The 25,574-nt window shown below is 42.5% G+C and overlaps 1 protein-coding gene across 1 annotated transcript in view; it reads right to left on the bottom strand.

Moving 5' to 3' along the window:
• KEAP1 (kelch like ECH associated protein 1) overlaps nt 1-25,574 on the bottom strand; it is a 96,096-nt gene that overhangs the window by 14,421 nt on the left and 56,101 nt on the right. Inside the window, exon 5 of the mRNA XM_053718009.1 lies at nt 18,947-19,123. Coding sequence (XP_053573984.1) covers nt 18,947-19,123 — 177 coding nt within the window. The remainder of the gene's footprint in view (nt 1-18,946; nt 19,124-25,574) is intronic.

Here is a 25,574-nt window from a genome sequence, read left to right as displayed (position 1 = left end):
TCTCTTGCCCAAGCCTGAGCAAAGAGAGAAAGTCTGCCCCCTACTAGATCCGGTCCCGGATCGGGAGCTACCCCTTCATGCTGTCTTGGTGGCAGCAGCGGGCTTCTTGGCCTGTTTACCTGACTTGGATTGAGCAAAATTCCCCTCTTGCTTTGCAGCAGGGGAAGAGGTAGAGGGACCACCTTTGAAGTTTTGAAAGAAACGAAAATTATTTTTTTTGGTCCTCATCTTATTTGTCTTATCCTGAGGAAGGGCATGGTCTTTCCCTCCTGTGATGTCTGAAATGATCTCTTTCAGTTCAAGCCCGAATAGGGTCTTACCCTTGAAAGGGATGGCTAAAAGCTTAGATTTTGATGACACATCAGCAGACCAGGACTTAAGCCATAACGCTCTACGCGCTAAAATGGCAAAACCTGAATTCTTTGCCGCTAATTTAGCCAGTTGAAAAGCAGCATCTGTAATGAAAGAATTAGCTAGCTTGAGAGCCCCAATTCTATCCAGAATATCATCTAATGGGGTCTCAACCTGAAGAGACTCCTCCAGAGCCTCGAACCAAAAAGCAGCTGCAGTAGTTACGAAACAATGCACGCTATAAGTTGGAGAAGAAAACCCTGATGAACAAATATTTTCTTTAGGAGACCCTCTAATTTTTTATCCATAGGATCTTTGAAAGCACAACTGTCCTCAATAGGTATAGTTGTACGCTTAGCCAGGGTAAAAATAGCTCCCTTCACCTTAGGGACCGTCTGCCATGAGTCCCGCATGGTGTCTGATATGGGAAACATTTTCTTAAAAGTAGGAGGGGGAGCAAACGGAATACCTGGTCTATCCCACTCCTTAGTAACAATGTCCGAAATCCTCTTAGGGACCGGAAAAACATCAGTGTAAGCAGGAACCTCTATAAATCTGTCCATTTTACACAATTTCTCTGGAACTACAATAGGGTCACAATCATCCAGAGTCGCTAAAACCTCCCTGAGCAATAAGCGGAGGTGTTCTAGTTTAAATTTAAAAGCCGTCATATCCGAGTCTGTCTGAGGGAACATCTTTCCTGAATCAGAAATCTCTCCTTCAGACAGCAAAGCCCTCACCCCCAACTCAGAACATTGTGAGAGTATATGGGATATGGCTAATAAAGCGTCAGGGGGCTCAGCATTTGTTCTCACACCAGACCTACTGCGCTTCCCCTGCAACCCAGGCAGATTAGATAAAACCTCTGAGAGGGTAGTATTCATAACTGCGGCCATATCTTGCAGGGTGAAAGAATTAGATGCACTATAAGCACTTGGCGTCGCTTGTGCGGGCGTTAATGGTTGTGACACTTGGGGAGAATTAGATGGCATAACCTGATTCCCTTCTGACTGAGAATCATCCTGCGACATACTTTTAGTAGCTAAAATATGTTCTTTGCAATTTATTGACCTTTCAGTGCATGAGGGACACATTCTAAGTGGGGGTTCCACAATGGCTTCTAAACATATTGAACAATGACTTTCCTCAAAGTCAGACATGTTGAATAGGCTAGTAATAACTACAAACAAGCATGAAAACACTTTATTTAGTGAAAAAAACAATAATCTTAAAAAACGGTACTGCGCCTTTAAGAGAAAAAAAGCATACACGTTCTGCAAAACGGATTTAAAATGCTCCAAATTTGTCAAATTTTTGATAGCAGACTCAATATGTGTAGTTAAGTTTGCCCCATAAGAAAATTTAACATTTAACCCTTTATTGTGGAAACCGGATTGAATTAAGGCCTAAATCCGGAAAAAACACCCCCAGCACCTTGCCACAGCCCTGCTGTGGCGCCTACCTGCCCTCAGGGATAGTAAATTTGGGGTTAAAGCTTCGATTTGGCCCAAAACATCCACAAGGGCCCTCAGGAGTTGAAACTTGCTGCGTGAAAACAACTGCGCATCTGAGGTGCAAAAATAGGCCCTGCCCATCTCACTCGATGTCTCTACAGCCTCAAAGAACCGCACCAAAGCGGTTTTAAACTAGCCATGTGGGTTCTGAGACCCAAAAAAAGCCAAATGTAACCTCAATAAAGTTTGCCAACAAAAACGTTATTGCCCACAAAACATTAATAGCACTCCCAGTTCATAAAACGTTTGCCCACAAACATTCAAAAACCAGTGTCAACCATTTTTTAATTAGCCCCTTATACAAGCTTAGTAATGCCTTTCTATAGCTCTTAGGATTACTGCTTACCCTTACCCTCATGGGGATACTGTCAGCCTTTCTGAAATACACAGTCTCTCCAGAAAAAATGACTGAACATACCTCACTGCTATATAGCATGAAAACATTCCTCACACTGAAGTTTCCTGTACTCCTCAGCCTCTGTGGGAACAGCACTGGATCTTAGTTACAAATGCTAAGATCATCATCCTCCAGGCAGAAGTCTTCATCCATCCGCTGCCTGAGAGTAAATAGTACACACCGGTACCATTTAAAACAAAAAACTCTTGCTTGAAGAAAGTAAAAACTAATATTTTATCACCTCTTTCACTTTACCCTTCCTAGTACTTAGATTAGGCAAAGAGAATGACTGGGGGGTGGAGCTAAGGGAGGAGCTATATAGACAGCTCTGCTGTGGTGCTCTTTGCCACTTCCTGTTAGCAGGAGGATAATATCCCACAAGTAAAGGATGAATCCGTGGACTCGTCGTACCTTATAGAAGAAAACAACATTTATGCTTACCAGATAAATTCCTTTCTTTCCTGGCAGGGAAAGTCCACAACTTCATTCATTACTGTTGGGAATATCAACACCTGGCCACCAGGAGGAGGCAAAGACACCATAGCCAAAGGCTATAAATATCCCTCCCACTTCCCCTATTCGCCCAGTCATTCGGCCGTGGGAACAAGGAATAGTAGGAGAAACATTAGGGTATAGGAGGTGCCAGAAGAAAAAGGAAGCCACCCCATGCAAAAAACCCACGGGTGGGGTCGTGGACACTCCATGACTTCATTCATTACTGTTGGGAACCAATACCCAAGCTCCAGAGGACACTGAATGAATAAAAGACGGGAGGGCAAAAGAAGAAGGCGAACCCTAATCTTAGGGCACCACTGCCTGTAACACTTTTTGCTTCAGCTGAAGCAGCTTTCGGGAGAAAACATTGAATTTATAGAATTTTGAAAAAGTATGCAAGGAGAACCATGTAACAAATCTGATCTGTAGAGGCTTCATTCTTAAAAGCCCAGGAGGAAGAAACTGCGCTTCTGGAATGAGCCGTTATCCTCTCAGGAGGCTGTTGTCCATCCTTCTCATAAGCCAAACCGATGATAAACCTCAACCAAAAAGATAAAGTCGTCGCAGTGGCCTTCTGGCCCTTGCGTCTACCAGCATATAAAACAAAAAAAAGAAGAGGATTGTCTGAATTGTGAAGCAAACGTACCTTCGAGGAAGGAGGATTAGGACAAAGGAAAGGAACACAATCTCTTGATTGATGTTGCAATCCGAAACCACCTTAGGTAGAAATCCTAACTTGGTACATGAAACTGCCTTATCCGCATGGAAAACCAGAAGGGGGCTCACACTGTAAAGCAGAAATCTCAGAGACCTGCGAGCCAAGGCAATGGCCAACAAAAATAAAACTTTGCAGGATATAAGTTTAAGATAAACAGAATACAAAGGCTGAAACGGAGCTTGCTGCAAAACACGAAGAACCAGATTAAGGCTCCATGGAGGAGCAAGAGCTTTAAATACAGGCCCGATTCTAACCAGAGCCTGAACAAAAGGACTGTACACAAGAAAGGTTTGCTAATCTCTTGTGCAGTAGGACCGATAAGGCAGAAATCTGACCCTTCAGAGAACTGGCCGACAGACCCTTTTCCAACCCATCCTAAAGAAAAGCCAGAATTCAAGCAACTTTCACTTTGTGTCAGGAAAACACATGCTCCTCACACCAATGTAGGCAAGTACGCCACACCCTGTGGTAAATACGGCAAGTAACAGGCTTGCGAGCCTGGATCAGAGTATCTATGACTCTCTCAGAAAAAAACTCTTTTGGATAAGACTGGGTGTTTCAGAGAATCTAGATTTTGATGCAGGAATTGTCCCTGCATTACAAAGATCCACTCAGGATGGTAACCTCCATGGAGGGGAGGAGGACATCCTCAACAGATCTGCAAACCATGTTCTTCTTGGTCAAGGCGGTTTTAGAATTACCAGAGCTAGTTCCTGCTTGATGCGAGCAATGACTTGAGGTAAGAGAGCCAACGGAGGAAAAAAGATATATGAACTTGAACCTCCATGGAACTGTTAATGCGTCTAAGAGTTCCACCTGAGGATCCCTCAATCTCGACCCGTAGCTTGGTATTGAGATGAGAGGCCATGAGGTTGATCTCCAGAACCCCCCATCTGAGAGTTATCTCGGAGAACACATCGGGTGTAGAGACCACTCTGGATCGCTGAAAGAAGACAATTGTGTAATTCCACCCATTGTAGGATTCAAGCTACTTCCAGCATCGCTAGGGAGCTTCTTGTTCCTCCCTGATGATTTATGTAAGCAACAGAAGTTATGTTGTCTGATGGAAATCTTATATACCCGGCAGAACAGAGTTGAGGCCATGCCCTCAGACCATTGTAAATGGCTCGAAGTTCCAAGATATTGATTGGAAGAGATGATTCTTCTTAGGACCAAGTCCCCTGAGATTTCCTGGGACCCTAGACAGCTCCCCAGCCATAAAGGCTGGCATCCGTAGTCACAATCTCCCAGGATGGTCTCAAGAAGCACGTGCCTAGGGACAGGTGATCTTGACAGAGCTACCAAGAGAAAGAGTCTCTTGTAAGATCGTCTAGAACAATCTGTTGAGACAGAATTAAGTGATCTTCGTTCTATTGCCTTAGCATGCATAATTGTAGAGGCCGAAGATTAAAGCGAGCAAATAGAATAAATGTCCATGGAAGACACCATGAGACCAATCACTTCCATACACTGAGCCACTAAAGGGTTTAGGGTGGCCTGAATGGCTCGACAATCCAACACCAGTTTGGAACGTCTCTGATCCGTTAAAAAGAAGATCTTCATAGAGACTGAGTCTATTATAGTACCTAGAAAAACAACCCTGGTGCTGGGGACCAGGGAACTCTTCTCTAGATTTATCTTCCATCCATGTGTCCAAAGGAGACACAGAAGACGCTCCGCCCAATATCTTGCTAAAGGAAAAGATGAGGCTTGAACCAAAATATCGTCCAGGTAAGGAGCCACTGTGATACCCTGGGATCTATCCACTACTAGGAGGGCCCCAGAACCTTTGTAAATATTCTGGGAGCAGTAGCTAAGCGAAATGTTAGGGCTATTAACTGGAAATGCTGGTCCAGAAATGCAAACCACAGGAAATGAAAGTGATCCTTGTGGATAGCAACATGAAGGTATGCATCCTTTAAAAATTGATTGTAGTTATGAACTGTCCTTACTGAATCAAGGGGAGGATGGACCCGATAGTCTCCATTTTGAAGGAGGGAACCGTGAGAAACTTGTTGAGACATTTTAAGTCCAGGATTGGACGGTAAGTCCCCTCCTTTTTTGGAACCACAAAGAGGTTTGAGTAAAAACCAAGACACCTTTCTGAATGGGGTACCAGGAAGATTACACCCATTGATGAAAGGTCCAGAGCACAATCTAAGAAAACTCCCCTTTTCTCTGGTCTTGTAGACAGTCTTGACAGGAGAAATCTGCCCCTTGGAGGACAAGATTTGAACCCTATTTTGTAACCTTGAGATACTACGTTTAACACCCAAGGATCCTGAACATCCTGACCCCAATCTTCTGCAAAAAGAGACAGTCTGCCCCCTATTCGATAAATTCAGATTTATTGTCTGTGGGCTTCTTGGTCTGCTTGGATTTATTCCAAGTCTAGTTAGGTTTCCACGTGCTCTTAGACTGTTTTGGCTTAGAAGATGATTGAGCCCGCTGGTTCTTGTCTGAACAAAAGGAACAAAAACTAGAGGACGGCCGTCCCTTAGGTCTAGTTTTCTTATCGTGGGGGAGAAAGGAGTCCAGACCTGGTCCCAATAAAATCTTCCCCTTGAATGGTAAAGAAAGAAATCTAGACTTGGAGACCATGTCAGCGGACCAAGACTTTAACTAAAGGGCCTGCCGCGACAGGACGGCAAAACCTGAGGCCTTGGCATTCAGACAGACAATCTGCATATTAGCTTCACAAATAAAAGAATTGGCTATTTTAGAGCCTTGATCTTATCCTTAATATCCTCCAGTGATGATTCAATTTCAATTAATTCTGAAAAAGAGTCATACCAATAAGTTCCGTACCTGCAACCGCGGTTACTGCAGCATTTGGATGAAACAGGAGGCCCATATGTTTAAACATCCTTCTTAAGTAACTCTCCAGTTTCTTGTCCATAGGATCCCTAAAAGAGGAGCTATCATCTTGAGGGATATTAGTATGCTTGGCGAGAGTGGAAATTGCTGCATCCACCTTAGGAATGGAGTGCCACAGTTCCAGATGAGAATCAGGGACTGAAAACAATTTTTTAAAGGTTGCAGGAGGAGAAAAAGGAGTACCAATCCGCTCCCATTCTTTCGCAATAATGTTTGCCTTGCAGACAGGAACCCGTAAGGTTTCTGGAACCTTCTCCTCATAGACCCTATCTAGCTTAGGAATTTTAGGTTCCTCAGTAAGCTTAGCTTCTGGGACTTCTGGGGTAGATAAAACCTCCTTCAACAGAAAACGGAGGTGCTCAATTCTAAATCTGAAGTTATACTCCTCAGGAAGTAGGTGGTTTATTTTCTGACTCTGAAAGCTCGCCTTCTGAGGTTAACTCATCCTCAGAAATATGAGACAGACTGGCCAACTCAGACTGAAGTGAAGGGCTATCCCCCAAATCAGCAGAACTATGCTTAACCTTTCGCTTACATTTCCCAGAGATAGGTAAAGTGTTTAGCGCAGCAGAGACAGCAAACTGAAGTTGTGAAGCAAAATCTACTGGCAACAAACCACCTCCAGCCAGAGTTACAGGTGTGCTGCAGGGAACTGCTTGTGATATAGGGTTAAAAGGGGACTGTGGTACAAGAATAGGCATCTCCTAGACAACAGAGTCCTGAGAGGTGGATGGCTCAGAGAGAATAAGCTTACCAGAAGGATTAGCAGCTTTAAACCCCTTTTTAGCTTTTAAAACATCACCTAGGCAGATAGAGCAAAATTGTGCAGGTGGGCAAACCATAGTCTCCTCACAATATAAACATGTATTATTTATAGAGATAGCTGAGCTAGAACCCTCTGAGTGGTTACTATCAGTGTCCTCCATAGCAGGATAAACGGATCTCAACACACAGTCAAATAAAAAACTTTAACTACCAAGATTGGCACCTCTACCTGCAGCCTTGGCTGAGGTACTTACCACCTCCCAGAAACCCAAACCATGCAGGACTGAATTCGATCTCTCTCTGCAGCTACAAAACTTCCCTGCCTTAGCGTTACAGGAACAGGATTAGGAGGAAACTGCGCCCGGTCACGTGGTACGCAACTCGGGGACCGTCCCCTCTCTAGTCAAAAGCACGCAAAGCCAATATCAGAAAAAGCGTCTTAAAGTGTGACAGTCTCTCCTCAATGTTGTCTGACAGTGACCTGACTGAAATAAAGGGAAACAGTGTAAAAAACTAACACTGGTTCCCCAATTGGTTGTTAGATTAACTAGCTAGATATTACACAGAGCACAATCCCTGCCGCATCCAGCTGCTAACCTTTACCATTACTCTCACTGAGAGATTTACATGGTTACTTAAAAACCCCAGTCCTGGGAAATTCTTGCTTATAATATTAGGCGTACTAAGAACCTTAAGAAACGGGAGAGCAAACTTCTCCGGGCAGTTATAAATGCCTACAATTTACATCTATTGGGAAAGACGCCACAACAATGGGCAAAATACATTAATGCCTTAGAGGCAAGAGATTCGTTCTTAACTTATAAATCCACTCAAAAGGATGTTCGGCTTTCAGAAAAATTATATAGATACGGGAACAAGTCGGGAAAATTGTTAGCGAGACTAGTTAAGCAGGACCTAGGTTCTCAATTAATTGATGCACTTTATAGGCATGGTCAAACGGTTAGTGCCCCACAGGATCTGGTTCAAATTGTTCACGATTATTATAAATATATATATATTCAGCTAAACCATCTAATGTTTCGGAGTGCCAGAAGTTCTGGTCAGATATTACATTTCCATCTCTATCTCCAGATTTAATGAAGGAACTTGAGTCTCCTATTACTGATGCAGAAGTGGCTAAGGCTATCCATAACCTGTCGTCTAATAAAGCACCTGGCCCGGATGCAATACCCAATGAGTTCTACAAAACAGTAGCTGCTACCATAACACCGTATCTAACCTCACTTTTTAATCATATATATATAGATGGGAATGAACCTACAGTTAGTTTTACAGCGTCATTTACATCTTTGATCTTGAAAAAGGGAAAAGATGCAAAAATGGTAGAATCTTATAGACTGATCGCCCTGATGAACACAGATTACAAACTTATAGCTACAATTCTTGCACGGCGATTACAGTCCCTTCTGCCGTCCATTATCAACATAGATCAGGCCGGGTTTATGAAAAATAGGAATTCTGCGGCCAAAATAAGGGAACTCCTGCTCACCTTGGACTTCTTTTCTAATACAATGGTCTCTGATCAAGGAAGGGAAGGAAGTAATGTTGACTTAGCAGTATTAGCCATAGATGCCGAAAAGGCTTTTGACTCAGTCCATCATGATCATCTTCTATTTTCTTTAGAACAGTTTGGGCTGAAAGGTTCTCGAAGTTTATTGAAAGGCTTTATCATACGGCCTCCACTAGGTTGATAGTTAACAGCCAGTTATCTTCAGAGATAACTTTGCAAAGGGGTACCAGGCAGGGGTGTCCCCTCTCCCCGCTCCTTTTTAATATTGCTATTGAACCTCTGGCAATAATGATAAGACAGAGGCTTGAGGGCATCGTGGTCACCGGGCGTGAGTTAAAAATTTCCTTGTATGCGGATGATATTCTTCTTTACTTAGCCAATATAAGTAGGAATCTAGAAACCCTTTTGATAATAATACAACAGTTTGGTTCTTTTTCAGGATACAAAGTGAACATAAGCAAATCTGAACTCCTTTGGATCCGACAGACAGGCAACTCTCCTACAAATGTACCTTTTTCTATAGTTAAGGATTCATTCAAATATCTGGGTATAAATATTTCAAGAAACCCTGATACCTGGTATTCTCTGAATATCCTGCCTGTACTAAATAAGGTTAGGTTAGTTCTTAAGAACTGGCAGAATTTACCCCTCTCGTTATCCGGACGCATAGCTGCGTACAAGATGATTCTGCTGCCTAAAATACTTTACGTCCTTCAGAACATCCCTTTGTTTTTTTAAAAAAAATGATATCACTTTATTTAACACACAATTGCGATTGTTTTTATGGCAGGAAAGGAAACCCAGAATTTCATTGGCAAAACTTTTTCTACCAATGGATGCGGGAGGTTTGGCTTTACCTGATTTAAGAGCATATAATTATGCTTTTTTGATACGTATCATAGCAGATTGGTTATATGTCCATAACTATGTAACAAATAACGATCTGGAGAGTAGTATTTTATATCCTTTTTCACCTGTGGCGCTTATGCATATTGATCCTTCAAATATCCCACCTCAAATTAAAAGATATAAAACAATATATAATTTAGTTTTGGCTTGGAAAAAGGTCTGCAAGTTGTTAGGTATAGAACATCGCGCATCAAGATTCCTACCATTTTTAGGGAATCCACAATTCCAGGCTGGTATGCCATCAGCAATTTTCTTAAAATGGCACAATCTAGGGCTTGGTAAAGCTTTCCAATTGCTTGATTTAGAGAAATGCTGTATCAAATCTTTTGATGTGCTTCGGTTAGAATTTAATCTCCCACATAGAGATTTCTTTGCCTATCTTCAAGCTAGACACTACGTTACAAAATTAGTGAATGACTATGGCTGGAATTGGTCTTTTGGGCAATTGGAAAAGTGGCTCATATTTGTTAAGAATGGAGTTTTGTCGATCTCACCATGTTATATGACTCTGGTATCGGATAGAGGTACAATTAATTTGGATAAAATTGTTGTTAAATGGGCTACACTATTGTCTAAAGAATTAGACTCTAATTTACCTCTTTGCTCAATTCAGGAGGTGGCTCGGACAACTTTATCAGCTACATGGAGAGAATCCCATGTGAAGTTGCTTTATATGACATATTTTACACCAGAAAAGGGTATCAGATGTGGGAAAACAAATTTTATTATTTGTCCGAAGTGTTTGCTTCCTTCTGCGGGCCTTCTGCACATGTTATGGGCCTGCTCAAAGATCAGAGTTCAATTTTGGCTTTGTAAAATTTTAAAGCTTTCCTCGTTAAAGTTCTTTGACATAAATGTAGTCTTTCTTTTTCCTAAGTCAGAGGATAGGCAGCTTAATACTAAATTGATTAATATAACTATACTGGCGGTCAGATATCTTATTTTTAAAAAATGGAAAATGTGTTCGGTCCCCAGTTTTTCAGAAATTAAAAATTGTTTAAAGAAGCAATGTATCCTTGAACAACATAATCTTAGGATTGATAATCATGAGGATATCACCAGGTTCTTCTCCAAGTGGTCAGCATTTATTAAAATATTCCCTACCACTGAAATTGATTGTTTGATATATCCCCTTCGTGATTCTGAATTGGTTCTGTTGGGGAGGTGGTGAGGGTGGGCTTTTTTTTTTTTTTTTTTTTTTGCTGTGTTGTTGTTGTGGTCTTGTGATATATGTCAGTTTGGTTTAAAATAATCAAAAATCCAACAAGGTATAGATTATAAATATAGAATAGCTTTCTCTACTTTCTGGCGGTTCTTTAGTTATGATCAGATATATGGGTATAGTTTTAAAAATTGTAACCAGAAGTTAGAGCTGAAAATTGTTTTTTTTTTTTAATGAAAATGGTTTGTACAATGACTATGTCCACGGTACAGGACATAAGCTTTATTTTCCTTGCTTTATTGTATTTTGTTACATTTTCTTTCTTTTTTCTGTATTGTTACCCGCCAGACTACTTTGTTGGATATAAATAAATAAATAAAAAAACCCAAAAAAAAAAACCCAGTCCTGTCTTGAAGGGAAAATACCTATCAAAGGACTCTTCATTTCTTCTAACACTTTCTCTGCCCCCTCCTTTAGTGACAAAAGGCAAAGAATGACTGGGGGAATAGGGGAAGTGGGAGGGATATTTATAGCCTTTGGCTGGGGTGTCTTTGCCTCCTCCTGGTGGCCAGGTGTTGATATTCCCAACAGTAATGAATGAAGTCGTGGACTCTCCCTGCCTTTGGAAAGAAATATTTTTCTAAAAAAAATTATCCCAAGGTTTAAAAATTTCTAAATGATTCATTTCCAGCTAAAGAAAAAGGCTTGTTAGCCAGATCAAAAGTGAGTTTAGAGTGTAATCAGATACCGAAATTAGAACCAATAAAGGATCCATGGGCATGAAGTTAAACATTGAAGTAGTAACTTTTACAAAAGATATGATGTTAATTTATTAATGTCAGTTTTAATTGTCATTGTCATGCCCTTTAATGTACATTTTCTAAACTTTCTTACAAAAATCACAGACAGAAACCTCAGGTTATAATACTGAGGTGCTTTATAGTCCCAGCATGGAAATAAACGTCATGCTGGGACTATACAGCACTAGTATATTACTGTGAATTACTTTTCAATGCAAACTGTGTAAAAGGGAAATTTAACACATTTTTGCTTGTATCCTACAAAGGCCAAAAAGGAAAAGTCTAACATATTTTCAAAAGGCTGCACATTCCACCATTTGTAGGTTACAGAATTTAGGGACACTAAAGTCAAAATTAAAAAGTTTCAGGATTCAGATAAAAGCATAAAACTTTTCAATATGTTTCTATTATCAAAACGTGAACATTCTTTTTAGATACACACTTTCTGAGGCTCCAGCTGCTACTGAGCATGCGCACAGTACATACTTATATGCATTTTATGATTGGCTGATGGCTGTCACATGATAAAGGGGGAGGGAAATTTGGACTAAAGGGACACTAAACCCAAATTTTTTCTTTCACGATTCAGATGGAAAGTTGCTTAAAATTGCATGCTCTAATTTACACCTATTATCAATTTTTCTTCATTCTCTTGCTAGCTTCATTTGAAAGCAAGAATGTAAGTTTAGAAGCCGGCCCATTTTTGGTTCACAACCTTGGTTGCCCTTGCTGATTGGACAGCACCAATAAACAAGTGCTGTCTAGAGGTCTGAACTAAAAATTATCTGGCTCCTTAAGCTTAGATGCCTTCCTTTTTCAAATAAAGAAAGCAAGAGAACAAAGAAGAATTGATAAATAGGAGTAAATTAGAAAGTTGCTTAAAATTGCATGCTCAGTCTATCTGAATCATGGAAGAAAAAATTTGGGTTCAGTGTCCCTTTAACTCAACCATAAATATTTTACTGCTTATTGCATTTTTTTTTTATTGTGCATTTGTCAATTATTAAATTCTACTGTCGTTCGTGGTCGTTTTCGTTTTTGGTCTCTATAGGAAGTGTGCAACAAGTAGAGTTTTTACATAAATGCAAGAGGTGTGTTTAATGATGTCTTTTTTATATCTTTATAGACCTCTCATGCATGGGCAGATATTATTAGAGTGCTGCATACAAAGAGCACATCAATTGTCACTGTACACGTGCTTATGCTGCTAATCTTTGCTTTAAAGGGACACTAAACCCTTACCTACATTTTTTCTTTCATGATTCATATAGAGCATGCAATTTTAAGCAGCTTTCTAATTTACTCCTATTATCAATTTGTCTTTGTTCTCTTGCTATCTTTAATCAGCAAGCGCTACCCAGGTGCTGAACCAAAAATGGGCCAGCTCCTAAGCTTACATTTCTGCTTTTCCAAATAAAGATACCAAGAGAACAAAGAAAAATTGATAAAAGTAATAAATTAGAAAGCTGCTTAAAATTGCATCCCCTGAATCATGAAATAAAAGATTTGGGTTTCATATCCCTTTAAGAAAAGAAAATGACTAAAACGGCCTTTTCTCCAACATAGGTGTGTCCGGTCCACGGCGTCATCCTTACTTGTGGGATATTCTCTTCCCCAACAGGAAATGGCAAAGAGCCCAGCAAAGCTGGTCACATGATCCCTCCTAGGCTCCGCCTTCCCCAGTCATTCTCTTTGCCGTTGTACAGGCAACATCTCCACGGAGATGGCTTAGAGTTTTTTGGTGTTTAAATGTAGTTTTTATTCTTCAATCAAGAGTTTGTTATTTTAAAATAGTGCTGGTATGTACTATTTACTCTGAAACAGGAAAGAGATGAAGATTTCTGTTTGTAAGAGGAAAATGATTTTAGCAACCGTTACTAAAATCGATGGCTGTTTCCACACAGGACTGTTGAGAGGAATTAACTTCAGTTGGGGGAAACAGTGAGCAGACTTTTGCTGCTTGAGGTATGACACATTTCTAACAAGACTCGGTAATGCTGGAAGCTGTCATTTTCCCTATGGGAACCGGTAAGCCATTTTCTTAAGTTTAAGTAAAAGAATAAAGGGCTTCATTAGGGCTTAAAAAACTGGTAGACATTTTTCTGGGCTAAAACGATTACTTTACTAAGTATATTTGGCAGATTATTACTTTTAATAGTTGTTAAATCTTGGGGATTGTTTTAATAAAAACGGCAGGCACTGTATTGGACACCTTTTTCACTGGGGGCCTTTTCTAGTCATAGACAGAGCCTCATTTTCGCGCCTCTAATGCGCAGTTGTTTTTGGAAAGCATGGCATGCAGATGCATGTGTGAGGAGCTAAGAACCACTGAAAAAGCTTATAGAAGGCATCATTTGGTATCGTATTCCCCTCTGGGCTTGGTTGGGTCTCAGCAAAGCAGATACCTGGGACTGTATAGGGGTTAAATGTAAAAACGGCTCCGGTTCCGTTATTTTATGGGTTAAAGCTTTCAAATTTGGTGTGCAATACTTTTAAGGCTTTAAGTTACTGTGGTGAAATTTTGGTGAAATTTGAACAATTCCTTCATACTTTTTCACATATTCAGTAATAAAGTGTGTTCAGTTTGAAATTTAAAGGGACAGTAACGGTTTTATTGTAAAACGTTTTTTGTGCTTTGTTGACAAGTTTAAGCCTGTTTAACATGTCTGAACCATCAGATAACGATGTTCTATATGTATGAAAGCCAATGTGTCTCCCCATTTAAATATATGTGATATATTTGTGTCATAATGTCCAAACAAAGTAGGGATAATAATGCCATAGATATGATATTGCCCAAGATGATTCCTCTAATGAGGGGAGTAAGCATGGTACTGCATCATCCCCTTCTGTGTCTACACCAGTTTTGCCCACACAAGAGGCCCCTAGTACATCTAGTGCGCCAATACTTATTACCATACAACAATTAATGGCTGTAATGGATAATTCTATTGCATGCATTTTTTCCAAAATGCCTACTTATCAGAGAAAGCGTGATTGCTCTGTTTTAAACACTGAAGAGCAAGAGGACGCTGATGATATCTGTTCTGACATACCCTCACACCTATCTGAAGGGGCCAGGAGGGAGGTTTTGTCTGAGGGAGAAATTTCAGATTCAGGGAAAATTTCTCAACAAGCAGAACCTGATATTGTAACTTTTAAATTTAAATTTCAACATCTCCACGCACTACTTAAGGAGGTATTATCTACTCTGGATGATTGTGACAATTTGGTCATTCCAGAGAAATTAGGTAAGATGGACAAGTTCCTAGAGGTTCCGGTGCCCCCCGATGTTTTTCCTATACCCAAGCGGGTGGCGGACATAGTAAATAAGGAGTGGGAAAGGCCCGGCATACCTTTTGTCCTCCCCCTATATTTAAGAAATTAGTTCCTATAGTCGACCCCAGAAAGGACTTATAGCATACAGTCCCCAAGGTCGAGGGGGCGGTTTCTACTCTAAACAAACGCACTTCTATTCCTATAGAAGATAGTTGTGCTTTCAAGATCCTATGGATTAAAGGTTAGAGGGTTTGCTTAAAAAGATGTTTGTTCAGCAAGGTTACCTTCTACAACCAATTTCATGCATTGTTCCTGTCACTACAGCTGCGTGTTTCTGGTTCGAAGAACTAGAAAAGTCGCTCAATAAAGAATCTTCGTACGAGGAGGTTTTGGACAGAGTTCAAGCTCTTAAATTGGCTAACTCTTTTTAATTTTAGATGCCGCTTTGCAATTAGCTAGATTAGCGGCGAATAATTCAGGGTTTGCTATCGTGGCGCGCAGAGCGCTTTTGCTTAACATCCCTTTCAAGGGTAAAACACTGTTTGGCCCTGACTTGAAAGAGATTATTTCAGACATCACTGGGGGAAAGGGCCACGCCCTTCCTCTGGATAGGTCTTTTAAGGCTAAAAAGAAGCCAAATTTTCGTCCCTTTCGCAGAAACGGACCAGCCTCAAATTCTACACCCTCTAAGCAAGAGGGTAATACTTCTCAAACCAAGCCAGCCTGGAGGCCGATGCAAGGCTGGAACAAGGGTAAGCAGGCCAAGTCACCTGCCACTGCTACCAAAACAGCATGAAGTGTTGGCCCCCGATCTGGGAAGGATCTGGTGGGGGGCAGACTTTCTCTCTTTGCTCAGGCTGGGGCAAGAGATGTTCAGGATCCTTGGGCGCTAGAAATAGTTTCTCAAGGTTATCTCCTGGAATTCAGGGAACTACCCCCAAGGGGAAGGTTCCACGGGTCTCAATTATCTTCGAACAGACATTCTTACACTGTGTAGAAGACCTGTTAAGCATGGGAGTGATTCATCCTGTTCCATTAGGAGAACAAGGGATGGGTTTTTACTCCAACCTGTTCATAATTCACAAAAAAGAGGGAACATTCAGACCTATTTTAGATCTCAAGATTCTAAACAAGTTTCTAAGGGTTTCATCATTCAAAATGGAAACCATTCGGTGGACTTAAAGGATGCGTACCTACGTATTCCTATCCACAAGGAACATTTTCGGTTCCTGAGGTTCGCCTTTCTGGACAAGCATTACCTGTGGCACTTCCATTCGGATTAGCCACTGCTCCAAGGATTTTCACAAGGGTACTAGGGTCCCTTCTAGCGGTGCTAAGACCAAGGGGCATTGCAGTAGTACCTTACTTGGACGACATCCTGATTCAAGTGTCGTCTCTGTCAAAAGCAAGGGCTCATACGGACATTGTCCTAGCCTTTCTCAGATCTCACGGGTGGAAAGTGAACATAGAAAAAAGTTCTCTGTCCCCGTCAACAAGAGTTCCCTTCTTGGGAACAATAATAGTTTCCTTAGAAATGAAGGTTTTTCTGACAGAGGCCAGAAAATCAAAACTTCTAAGCTCTTGTCAGGTACTTCATTCTGTTCTTCTTCCTTCCATAGCGCAGTCCATGGAAGTAATAGGTTTGATAGTTCCTTTTGCACGAATTCATCCAAGACCATTGCACCTGTGCATGCTCAGACAGTGGAATGGGGATTATACAGACTTGTCTCCGACGATACAAGTAGATCAAATAACCAGAGATTCACTCCGTTGGTGGCTGACCCTGGACAACCTGTCACAGGGAATGAGCTTCCGCAGACCAGAGTAGGTCATTGTCACGACCGACGCCAGTCTGGTGGGCTGGGGCGCGGTCTGGGAACCCCTGAAAACTCAGGGTCTATGGTTTCGGGAAGACTCTCTTCTCCCGATAAACATAATGGAACTGAGAGCGATATTCAATGCTCTCAAGGCTTGGCCTCGACTAGCAAAGGCCAAATTCATAAGGTTTCAATCAGACATCATGACGACTGTTACATATATCAACCATCAGGGGGTAACAAGGAGTTCCCTGGCGATGGAGGAGCATCCGGGGGAGTGGGAACTCCATCTGGAAATCTTTGCCCAAATAACTCAATTATGGGGCATTCCAGACATGGTTCTGATGGCCTCTCGTCAGAACTTCATGGTCCCTTGTTACGGGTCCAAATCCAGGGATCCCAAGGCGACTCTATTGGATACAATAGTAGCACCTTGGATCTTCAACCTAGCTTATGTATTCCCACCGTTTCCTCTCATTCCCAGGCTGGTAGCCAGGATCAATCTGGAGAGGGCTTCGGTGACCTTGATAGTTCCTGTGTGGCCACGCAGGACTTGGTATGCAGACCTGGTGAATGTGTCATCGGCTCCACCATGGAAGCTACCTTTGAGACAGGACCTTCTTATTCAGGGTCCATTCGAACATCCGAATCTGGTTTTCCTCCAACTGACTGCTTGGAGTTTGAACGCTTGATTTTATCAAAGCGTGGGTTTTCAGATTCTGTAATAGATACTCTTATTCAGGCTAGAAAGCCTGTAACTAGAAAAATTTACAATAATATATGGAAAAAATATATCTGTTGGTGTGAATCTAAAGGATTCCCATGGAACAAGATAAAAATTCCTAAGATTCTTTCCTTTCTACAAGAAGGTTTGGAGAAAGGATTTTCTGCGAGTTCTCTGAAGGGACAGATCTCTGCTTTATCTGTTTTACTTCACAAAAGGCTGGCAGCTGTGCCAGACGTTTAAGCGTTTGTTCAGGCTCTGGTTAGAATCAAGCCTGTTTACAGACCTTTGACTCTTCCCTGGAGTCTTACTCTAGTTCTTTCAGTTCTTCAAGGGGTTCCGTTTGAACCCTTACATTCCGTAGATATTAAGTTATTATCTTGGAAAGTTTTGTTTTAGGTTGCAATTTCTTCCGCTAGAAGAGTTTCTGAGTTATCTGCTCTGCAGTGTTCTCCGTCCTATCTGGTCCATGCAGATAAGGTGGTTTTACGTACTGAGCCTGGTTTTCTTCCGAAGGTTGTTTCCAACAAAAATATTAACCAGGAGATAGTTGTACCTTCTTTGTGTCCGAATCCAGTTTCATAGAAGGAACGTTTGTTACACAATTTGGACGTTGTCCGTGCTCTAAAATTCTATTTAGATGCTACAAAGGATTTCAGACAAACATCTTCCTTGTTTGTTGTTTATTCTGGTAAAAGGAGAGGTCAAAAAGCAACTTCTACCTCTCTATCTTTTTGGCTTAAAAGCATCATCAGATTGGCTTATGAGACTGCCGGACGGCAGCCTCCTGAAAGAATCACAGCTCATTCCACTAGGGCCGTGGCTTCCACATGGGCCTTTAAGAACGAGGCTTCTGTTGATCAGATATGTAAGGCAGCGACTTGGTCTTCACTGCACACTTTTACCAACTTTTACAAATTTGATACTTTTGCTTCTTCTGAGGCTATTTTTGGGAGAAAGGTTTTGCAAACCGTGGTGCCTTCCATCTAGGTGACCTGATTTGCTCCCTCCCATCATCCGTGTCCTAAAGCTTTGGTATTGGTTCCCACAAGTAAGGATGACGCCGTGGACCGGACACACCTATGTTGGAGAAAACAGAATTTATGTTTACCTGATAAATTACTTTCTCCAACGGTGTGTCCGGTCCACGGCCCGCCCTGGTTTTTTAATCAGGTCTGATGATTTATTTTCTTTAACTACAGTCACCACGGTATCATATGATTTCTCCTATGCAAATATTCCTCCTTTACGTCGGTCGAATGACTGGGGAAGGCGGAGCCTAGGAGGGATCATGTGACCAGCTTTGCTGGGCTCTTTGCCATTTCCTGTTGGGGAAGAGAATATCCCACAAGTAAGGATGACGCCGTGGACCGGACACACCGTTGGAGAAAGTAATTTATCAGGTAAACATAAATTCTGTTTTTATGCTGCTTTGCTGATGCAGGTGACATTTTAAATAACACTGTTCTGAAGTCTCATAATAACATTTTTAGCACCAGTAATAGCCTCAAATATAAAAAAGAAACAGTCTGAAACCTGATGTGAATAAACAAGAAAACTGATAAGACAGTTGCTTAGCTTCAAGCTTAAGCCTTAAGTGTAATTACCAAGCACGTATATCTTGCCCTGATGAACGGTGACCCCAAGTGCACTTCTACGGTGTTTCATGGGTGCCACAAAGGTCCAGCAATCTTTCTCCACATCATATCTCTCCACGCTGTTCAGCTGATCTGTTCCATCGTAACCGCCCATTGCATACACAGTGGTATCAAGTGCACATGCTCCTATATAGAAAAAATAAAAGAGGAGCTATAAATATTGGAAAAACATAAATTATGCTTACCTGATAATTTCATTTCCATCTGTGGTAGGAGAGTCCACTGCTTCATTCATTACTTGTGGGAAATAGGAACCTGGCCACCAGGAGGAAGCAAAGACACCGCAGCCAAAGGCTTAAATACCTCCCCCACTCCCCTCGTCCCCCAGTCATTCTGCCAAGGGAACAAGGAACAGAAGGAGAAATATCGGTATAAATGGTGCCAGAAGAATAATGTTAAATTTAGGTCCGCCCACCGGAGCAAATTATCAGGTAAGCATAATTTATGTTTTCCATCTTAATAGGAGGAGAGTCCACTGCTTCATTCATTACTTGTGGAAACAAATACCCAAGCTCTAGAGGACACTGAATGAACAAAAACGGGAGGGTAAAAGGAGGCGGACCCTAAACTGAGGGCACCGTAGCCTGCAGAACCTCTCTCCCAAAAATTTTGTAAAAGTATGTAAGGAGGACCAAGTAGCCACCTTACAAATCTGCTCCACAGAGGCCTCGTTCTTAAAGGCCCAAGAAGAAGCCACAGCTCTAGTTGAGTGAGCCATAATCCTCTGAGGCTGTCTCATAGGCCGGATAGAACGGATAATGCTTCTCAACCAAAAAGACAGAGGTGGAAGAGACCCTCTGCCCCCTACGCTTCCCTGAATACACCACAAATAAGGACGAAGTCTGTCTGAAATCTTTTGTGGCCTGAAGATAAAACTTCAAGGCTCGAACCACATCCAAGTTATGCAGTAACCTCTCCTTAGGCGAAGAAGGGTTAGGACAAAACGAAGGAACTACTATCTACTGATTGATGTTACGATCCAACACCACCTTGGGAAGAAAACCCAACCCACTGGTAAGCACAGTCTTATCAGCGTGAAAAAACAGGTAAGGGGGCTCAGATTGCAAGGCCGCTAACTCAGAGACTCTGCGAGCCGATGCAATAGCCAGAAGAAATAGAACCTTCCAGGAAAGATCCGCAAACCACGTCCTCCACGGCCACAACAGAGCCACCAAAATGGTCGAAGCTTGCTCCTGTTTGATGCGGGCCACCACTCGAGGAAGAAGTGGCAATGGTGGAAAAATTAAAATTAAGTTGAACTCCCAAGGCAAAGCTAAGGCATCTATCAGCTCTGCCTGTGGGTCCCTGGACCGTGACCTGTATCTGGGTAGCTTGAAGTTGAGTCTGGACGCCATGAGGTCTATCTTCGGCGTCCCCCATCTGATGCAGATCTCCGCAAACACCTCGAGATGGAGAGACCATTCCCCCAGATGAAACAATTGTCTGCTGAGAAAATAGGCTTCCCAGTTGTCCACAACCGGAATGTGGATCGCTGAGAGTGAACAATTGTGAGTCTCAGGGCATTCCAGAATCCGAGATATGGCTAGGGAGCTTATCGTTCCCCCATGATGGTTTATGTAAGCCACCGAGGTAATGTTGTCCGACTGGAATCTGATGAATTGGGACGACCCCAGGTGGGGCAAAGTCCTTAGAGTGTTGAATATCGCTTGAAGTTCCAGAATATTTATTGGTAGAGTCGACTCCTCTCGAGTCCACCTGCCCTGTGCCCTTCTGGCACCTCAAACAGCTCCCCATCCTGATAGACTTGCGTCCGTGGTCAGTCACCCAGGATGGCCTCAAGAAGGATGTCCCCTGGGCCAGCTGTCCCGGACGGATCCACCAAGAGAGGGATTCCCTCAATTGGTTGTCCAGAAAGATCTGTTGGGATAGATCTGAGTGATCGTCGTTCCATTGTCTCAACATGCATAACTGAAGAGGTCTGTGATGTTACCTGGCGAATGGAATGAAATCTATGCTGAATGCCATGAGCCCAATCACCTCCATACACCTGGCCAGAGACAGCCTTGAAGAGGTCTGAAGGGCAAGACAGCTGGACGCAATCTTGGAACGTCTCTGATCTGTCAAGAATGCTTTCATCAATAAGGAATCTATTATCGTACCCAGAAACTCCACCCTGTTGCTGGGAACGCTTTCCTTCGTTTATCTTCCATCCATGGGATCGAAGGAGAAGAGCCCTCGAATGGTCCTCCGCGAGACTGCAGGACGGAGCCTGAACCAGAATATCGTCCAGATAAGGAGCCACCCCAATCCCTCTGGCTCTTGCTTGAACCTTCGTAAAGACTCTTGGGGCAGTCACCAGACCGAACGGTAGGGCCACAAACTGGAAGTGTTGGTTGAGAAATGCAAATCTTAGGAACCTGACGTGGTCCTTGTGGATTGGCACGTGAAGGTAGGCATCCTTCAAGTCTATTGTCGTCATAAAGTACCCCTCTTGAACTAGGGGCAGAATCGATCTGACCGTCTCCATTTTGATCGATGGGGCTGACAGAAACTTGTTTAGGCACTTTAGGTCCAGAATTGGGTGGAACGTGCCCTCTTTCCTTGGGACCACAAAAACGTGTGAATAGTACCCTACCCTTTCTGCTAGAGGTACTGGAACGATTACTCCGAGAGATGAGAGATCCCTCATGCACTCTAGAAAGGCGTCTCTCTTCTCTGGTCTTGAGGATAGGTTTGACAGGAGGAATCTGCCCCTGGGCGGATGAGTCTTGAACCCTATACTGTAACCCTGGGTGATAACCTCCAGAACCCAAGGATAATGTACATCTCTTGTCCAAGCCTCTGCAAACAGAGATAGTCTGCCCCCTACGCGATTCAGCGACGGATCGGGGGCCGCCCCTTCATGCTGACTTTGTCTCGGCAGGCTTCTTGCTCTACTTGGACTTGTTCCAAGATTGAGCTGGCTTCCAAGATCACTTGGACTCTTCGGCCTTCGCAGCAAGCTGCTGGTACTGAGACTTATCTGAACGAAAGGGACGAAAAGTAGAGCCCTTAGGCTTATTCTTCTTATCCTGCGGAAGGAAAGCACCCTTGCCTCCCGTGACTGTGGATATTATAGTAGTCCAGGCCTGGACCAAAGATAACCTTCCTTTGAAACATGAGGGATAGTAATCTCGACTTGGAAGTCATGTCAGCCGACCACGACTTTAACCACAGCATCCTACGAGCTAGAACAAAGAAACCTGATGTCTTGGCATTTAATCGAATGACCTGCATGTTTGCATCACAGATAAAAGAAAAAAGGCTTTAATCTTTTCCTGTATCTCCTCGAGGGGAGTCTCCACCTCGACCATAGCGGACAGTGCGTCACACTAGTAAGTAGCCGCTGCCTCCACCGCAGCGATTGTCGCTGCAGGTTGGAAAACCAACCCCGTAAGTTGGAACATCTTTCTCAACATGGACTCTAACTTTTTATCCATGGGCTCCTTGAACGACAAACTATCCTCAAGGGGAATAGTCGTACGCTTGATGAGCGTGGAGATAGCTCCATCCACCTTAGGAATAGCCCCATAGCTCTAGCTAAGAGTCCAGAACGGGGAACTAATTCTTAAAAAAAAAAAAAAAGAGGAAGAAGAAGAAAAGGACGAGCTCAGTTTCTCTCACTCCTTCTTAATAGTAGCCATCTTTACGGGCACTGGGAAGGTTTGAGGCATCACCCTGTCCTCGTAAACCCTATCTAGTTAGGGATCGAAGGTTCTTCCAGAAGTTTTAGTTCCGGGGCCTCCAACGTAGCAAGCACTTCTTTCAGTAAAAAGCGCAAATGCTCCATTTTAAACTTAAATCTGGCTCCTCCGAAGCCGGAGGTTTTGAAGACGCTAAATTCCAACCCATAGAGGGCACCCTCCGACGAGTCAGAGGCGTCATCATCGGATAATCTCTCAGGCTGAGAGACATCCAACGGAGTAGATGTCCCCTGGGGTGGAAGGCTATGTCTTTCCCTTCGCTTGCGCTTCACAGCGCGTGGTAGGGCATGGAAGGCCGCAGAAACCCCTTCTTGCAACTGAGCAGTGAAATCTGGCGGCCAGTAGGGCCTTGGGGAGCTACATGTGTAATCGGAGATGAATGCACCTAGCGGGGTGAAGAACCCTCAGAGGTGGACGGCTCAGTAGTACTAAATATCTTTTTTTTTTTTTTTTTTAGATATTGCAATCTTATCAAAGCATGTGAAACACAGTTGAGCAGGTGGATCAACCTGTACCTCTTCACAATAAACAGGTATTTGATATGTTAGAGGATACTCCCTCTTTAATTAAATCTGAGTCCTCCATAGCTTACGTCTTTAATACTGACTAGATAGATTAAATGGCACCTTTTTACACCAATGGTCGAGGCACTCACCACCTCCTATGACCCGGAACACAGAGAAACTGTTACGTCTCCCGCAATTGCCGATCAGGAAAGAGTGCCATGCAGGACCGCCCCTGCACTATAGAAAAAACGCGCCAAAAGAATGCTGAGACGATCCTGACTGTTCACACATTGCTAGAGCCTCATCTCACACATGATATGGCATCAAACACAATAAAATATTAAGTATAAATCCCCCCCTGTTCAATAATCCCCTTTCCAGGGATATTAACCCATGATTCTATACAGATAAAAGGAGACACAATGTGACCTTGTATTCATGCATTATCATATGTGTATAAAATGAAACGATCTTACCAGAATCTATGCCGTGGAACACGGCCTTTCAAGTGTGACAGGTTAGTAGCATCGCTCCTGACACGGACTTGAGAGAATAAAGCAGACATCGAAACTTGTCAACGCTGATTGCTTAAGGAGCTGTTAATCATGAGTCGGGATGGTTTCGCAGAAGAACTTCCCCTGCATCTCCGGACTCTTACACCCATACTCTCATTACTCTAAGAGTAATGGGGAAACCAGACGTGGACTCCGTGCACACATGCCCTTAGAGAGATGCAACTCCACCTCCCCAACGAGGCCCACAGAAGGCCGAAACGATCGTCTGGGGTTGTGGTTTCTCTCGTTCAGAGAGGAATTGCCTGGTATTTCGGCGCTGGACTGTCATTGGGCAGGGTCAGACTGATATGCTACAGGATATTTTTTTTCTGTGAAAGGGCATAGTGTGCTAAAAGAACGCGAGTTGTAATAAAAATGAACAGGCATGGAAGTTATTCTAGCTTTTGTTCTCTCTCAGGAGTGCTGTTCTCTCTCTTCAGATACTCACCGAGAGACTGACAGGACTACTTAAAACTCCAGTCCCATTTTGAAGAGTTCTACCCTCCATAAGGGACTACTCCAATCTTCCGACACTTCTCTGCCAACCTCCTGTGACGAAAGGCAAAGAATGACTGGAGGATGAGGGGAGTGGGAGAGGTATTTAAGCCTTTAGCTGGGGTGTCATTGCCTCCTCCTGGTGGCCAGGTTCTTATTTCCCACAAATAATGAATGAAGCAGTGGACTCTCCTCCCATTAAGATGGAAATATTGTGTGTGATCACCAAACATTTTTGTCAACTTTCAGTAGAGAAGTAATAAAATTACATGTAATTAAAAATGCAAAGCACTCTTCACAGAAAGCAGGATTAAAATCTCTGAGAAAGCAGTTGTACAGTGTCAAGTTTAACACCTTAATGACCAGTGTCTTACCCTATGGGGGTGACTTTTTCAATATTGCGGTCTCGCCACCAGCGGCAACATTGTGCTATTTTAGTAAGCCTTCAGGAAGGAGGGTCTAAAAGCGAGGTCTTAACCAGACAATCCCTTAACGACCATCGATGTACAGAGTACAGTACAATAGAATGGTCACTACTCACTATTACAGTATTTTTCCTCCTGCAGCTGTCTTCAAACTTGTTCCCTTATTTTAATCCCTTACATGTTAGTGAAGCTCTGCATTTTCACAATGGGCACCGCCATCTTGTAGATTATATTTGTTATGTCGTTTTTTAAAAACTGTGTAAAAAGGTAATACGTATACTCTTAATTATGTGCGCTAAACTGAAGTGAAAGTTACAGCAGTCAAAAAACAAATCTGTGAAAGTGCACTGCTCCTGTCACAGGATGCAACAAAATGCGAGCTACAAGATGGCGGTGCGCAGTATAAAGATGTAGAGCTTTACCAACTGGATTATGTAATTAGGCAAAATAAGAGAATAGCTTTAATAGATCTGCAAGTACAGGAGGGAAAAAAATAGCATAGCGAGTAGTAACCTTGTACTCAGCAGTTTAATGGTCCTTTAAAAAGGGATAGGAAACTGCCCAAATTTCTTTGATGATTCAGATAGAACATACAATTTTAAACAACTTTCCAATTTACTTCTATTATCAAATTTGCTTAATTATCTTGTTATCCTTTGCTGAAGGAGCAGCATTGCACCACTAGCAGCTAGCTAAACATATCTAGTTAGCCAATTACATGTGTGCAGGCACCAATCAGCAGCTAGCTCCCACTAGTAAAGGGTATGTGCGTATTCTTTTTCAGCAAGGGATAACAAGAGAACAAAGCCCTTCTTAAAAAAGAAGTGAATTTAAAAGAGTCTTAAAATGACATGCTCTATCTGAATCATGCAAGTTTAAATGTTGACTTTTGT

The sequence above is a fragment of the Bombina bombina genome, chromosome 6 (genome assembly GCF_027579735.1).
Source record: "Bombina bombina isolate aBomBom1 chromosome 6, aBomBom1.pri, whole genome shotgun sequence".
Lineage (NCBI taxonomy): Eukaryota > Metazoa > Chordata > Amphibia > Anura > Bombinatoridae > Bombina > Bombina bombina.
Note: the sequence above shows the minus strand (reverse complement) of the source record. Positions and strands in the feature narration are given on the sequence as shown.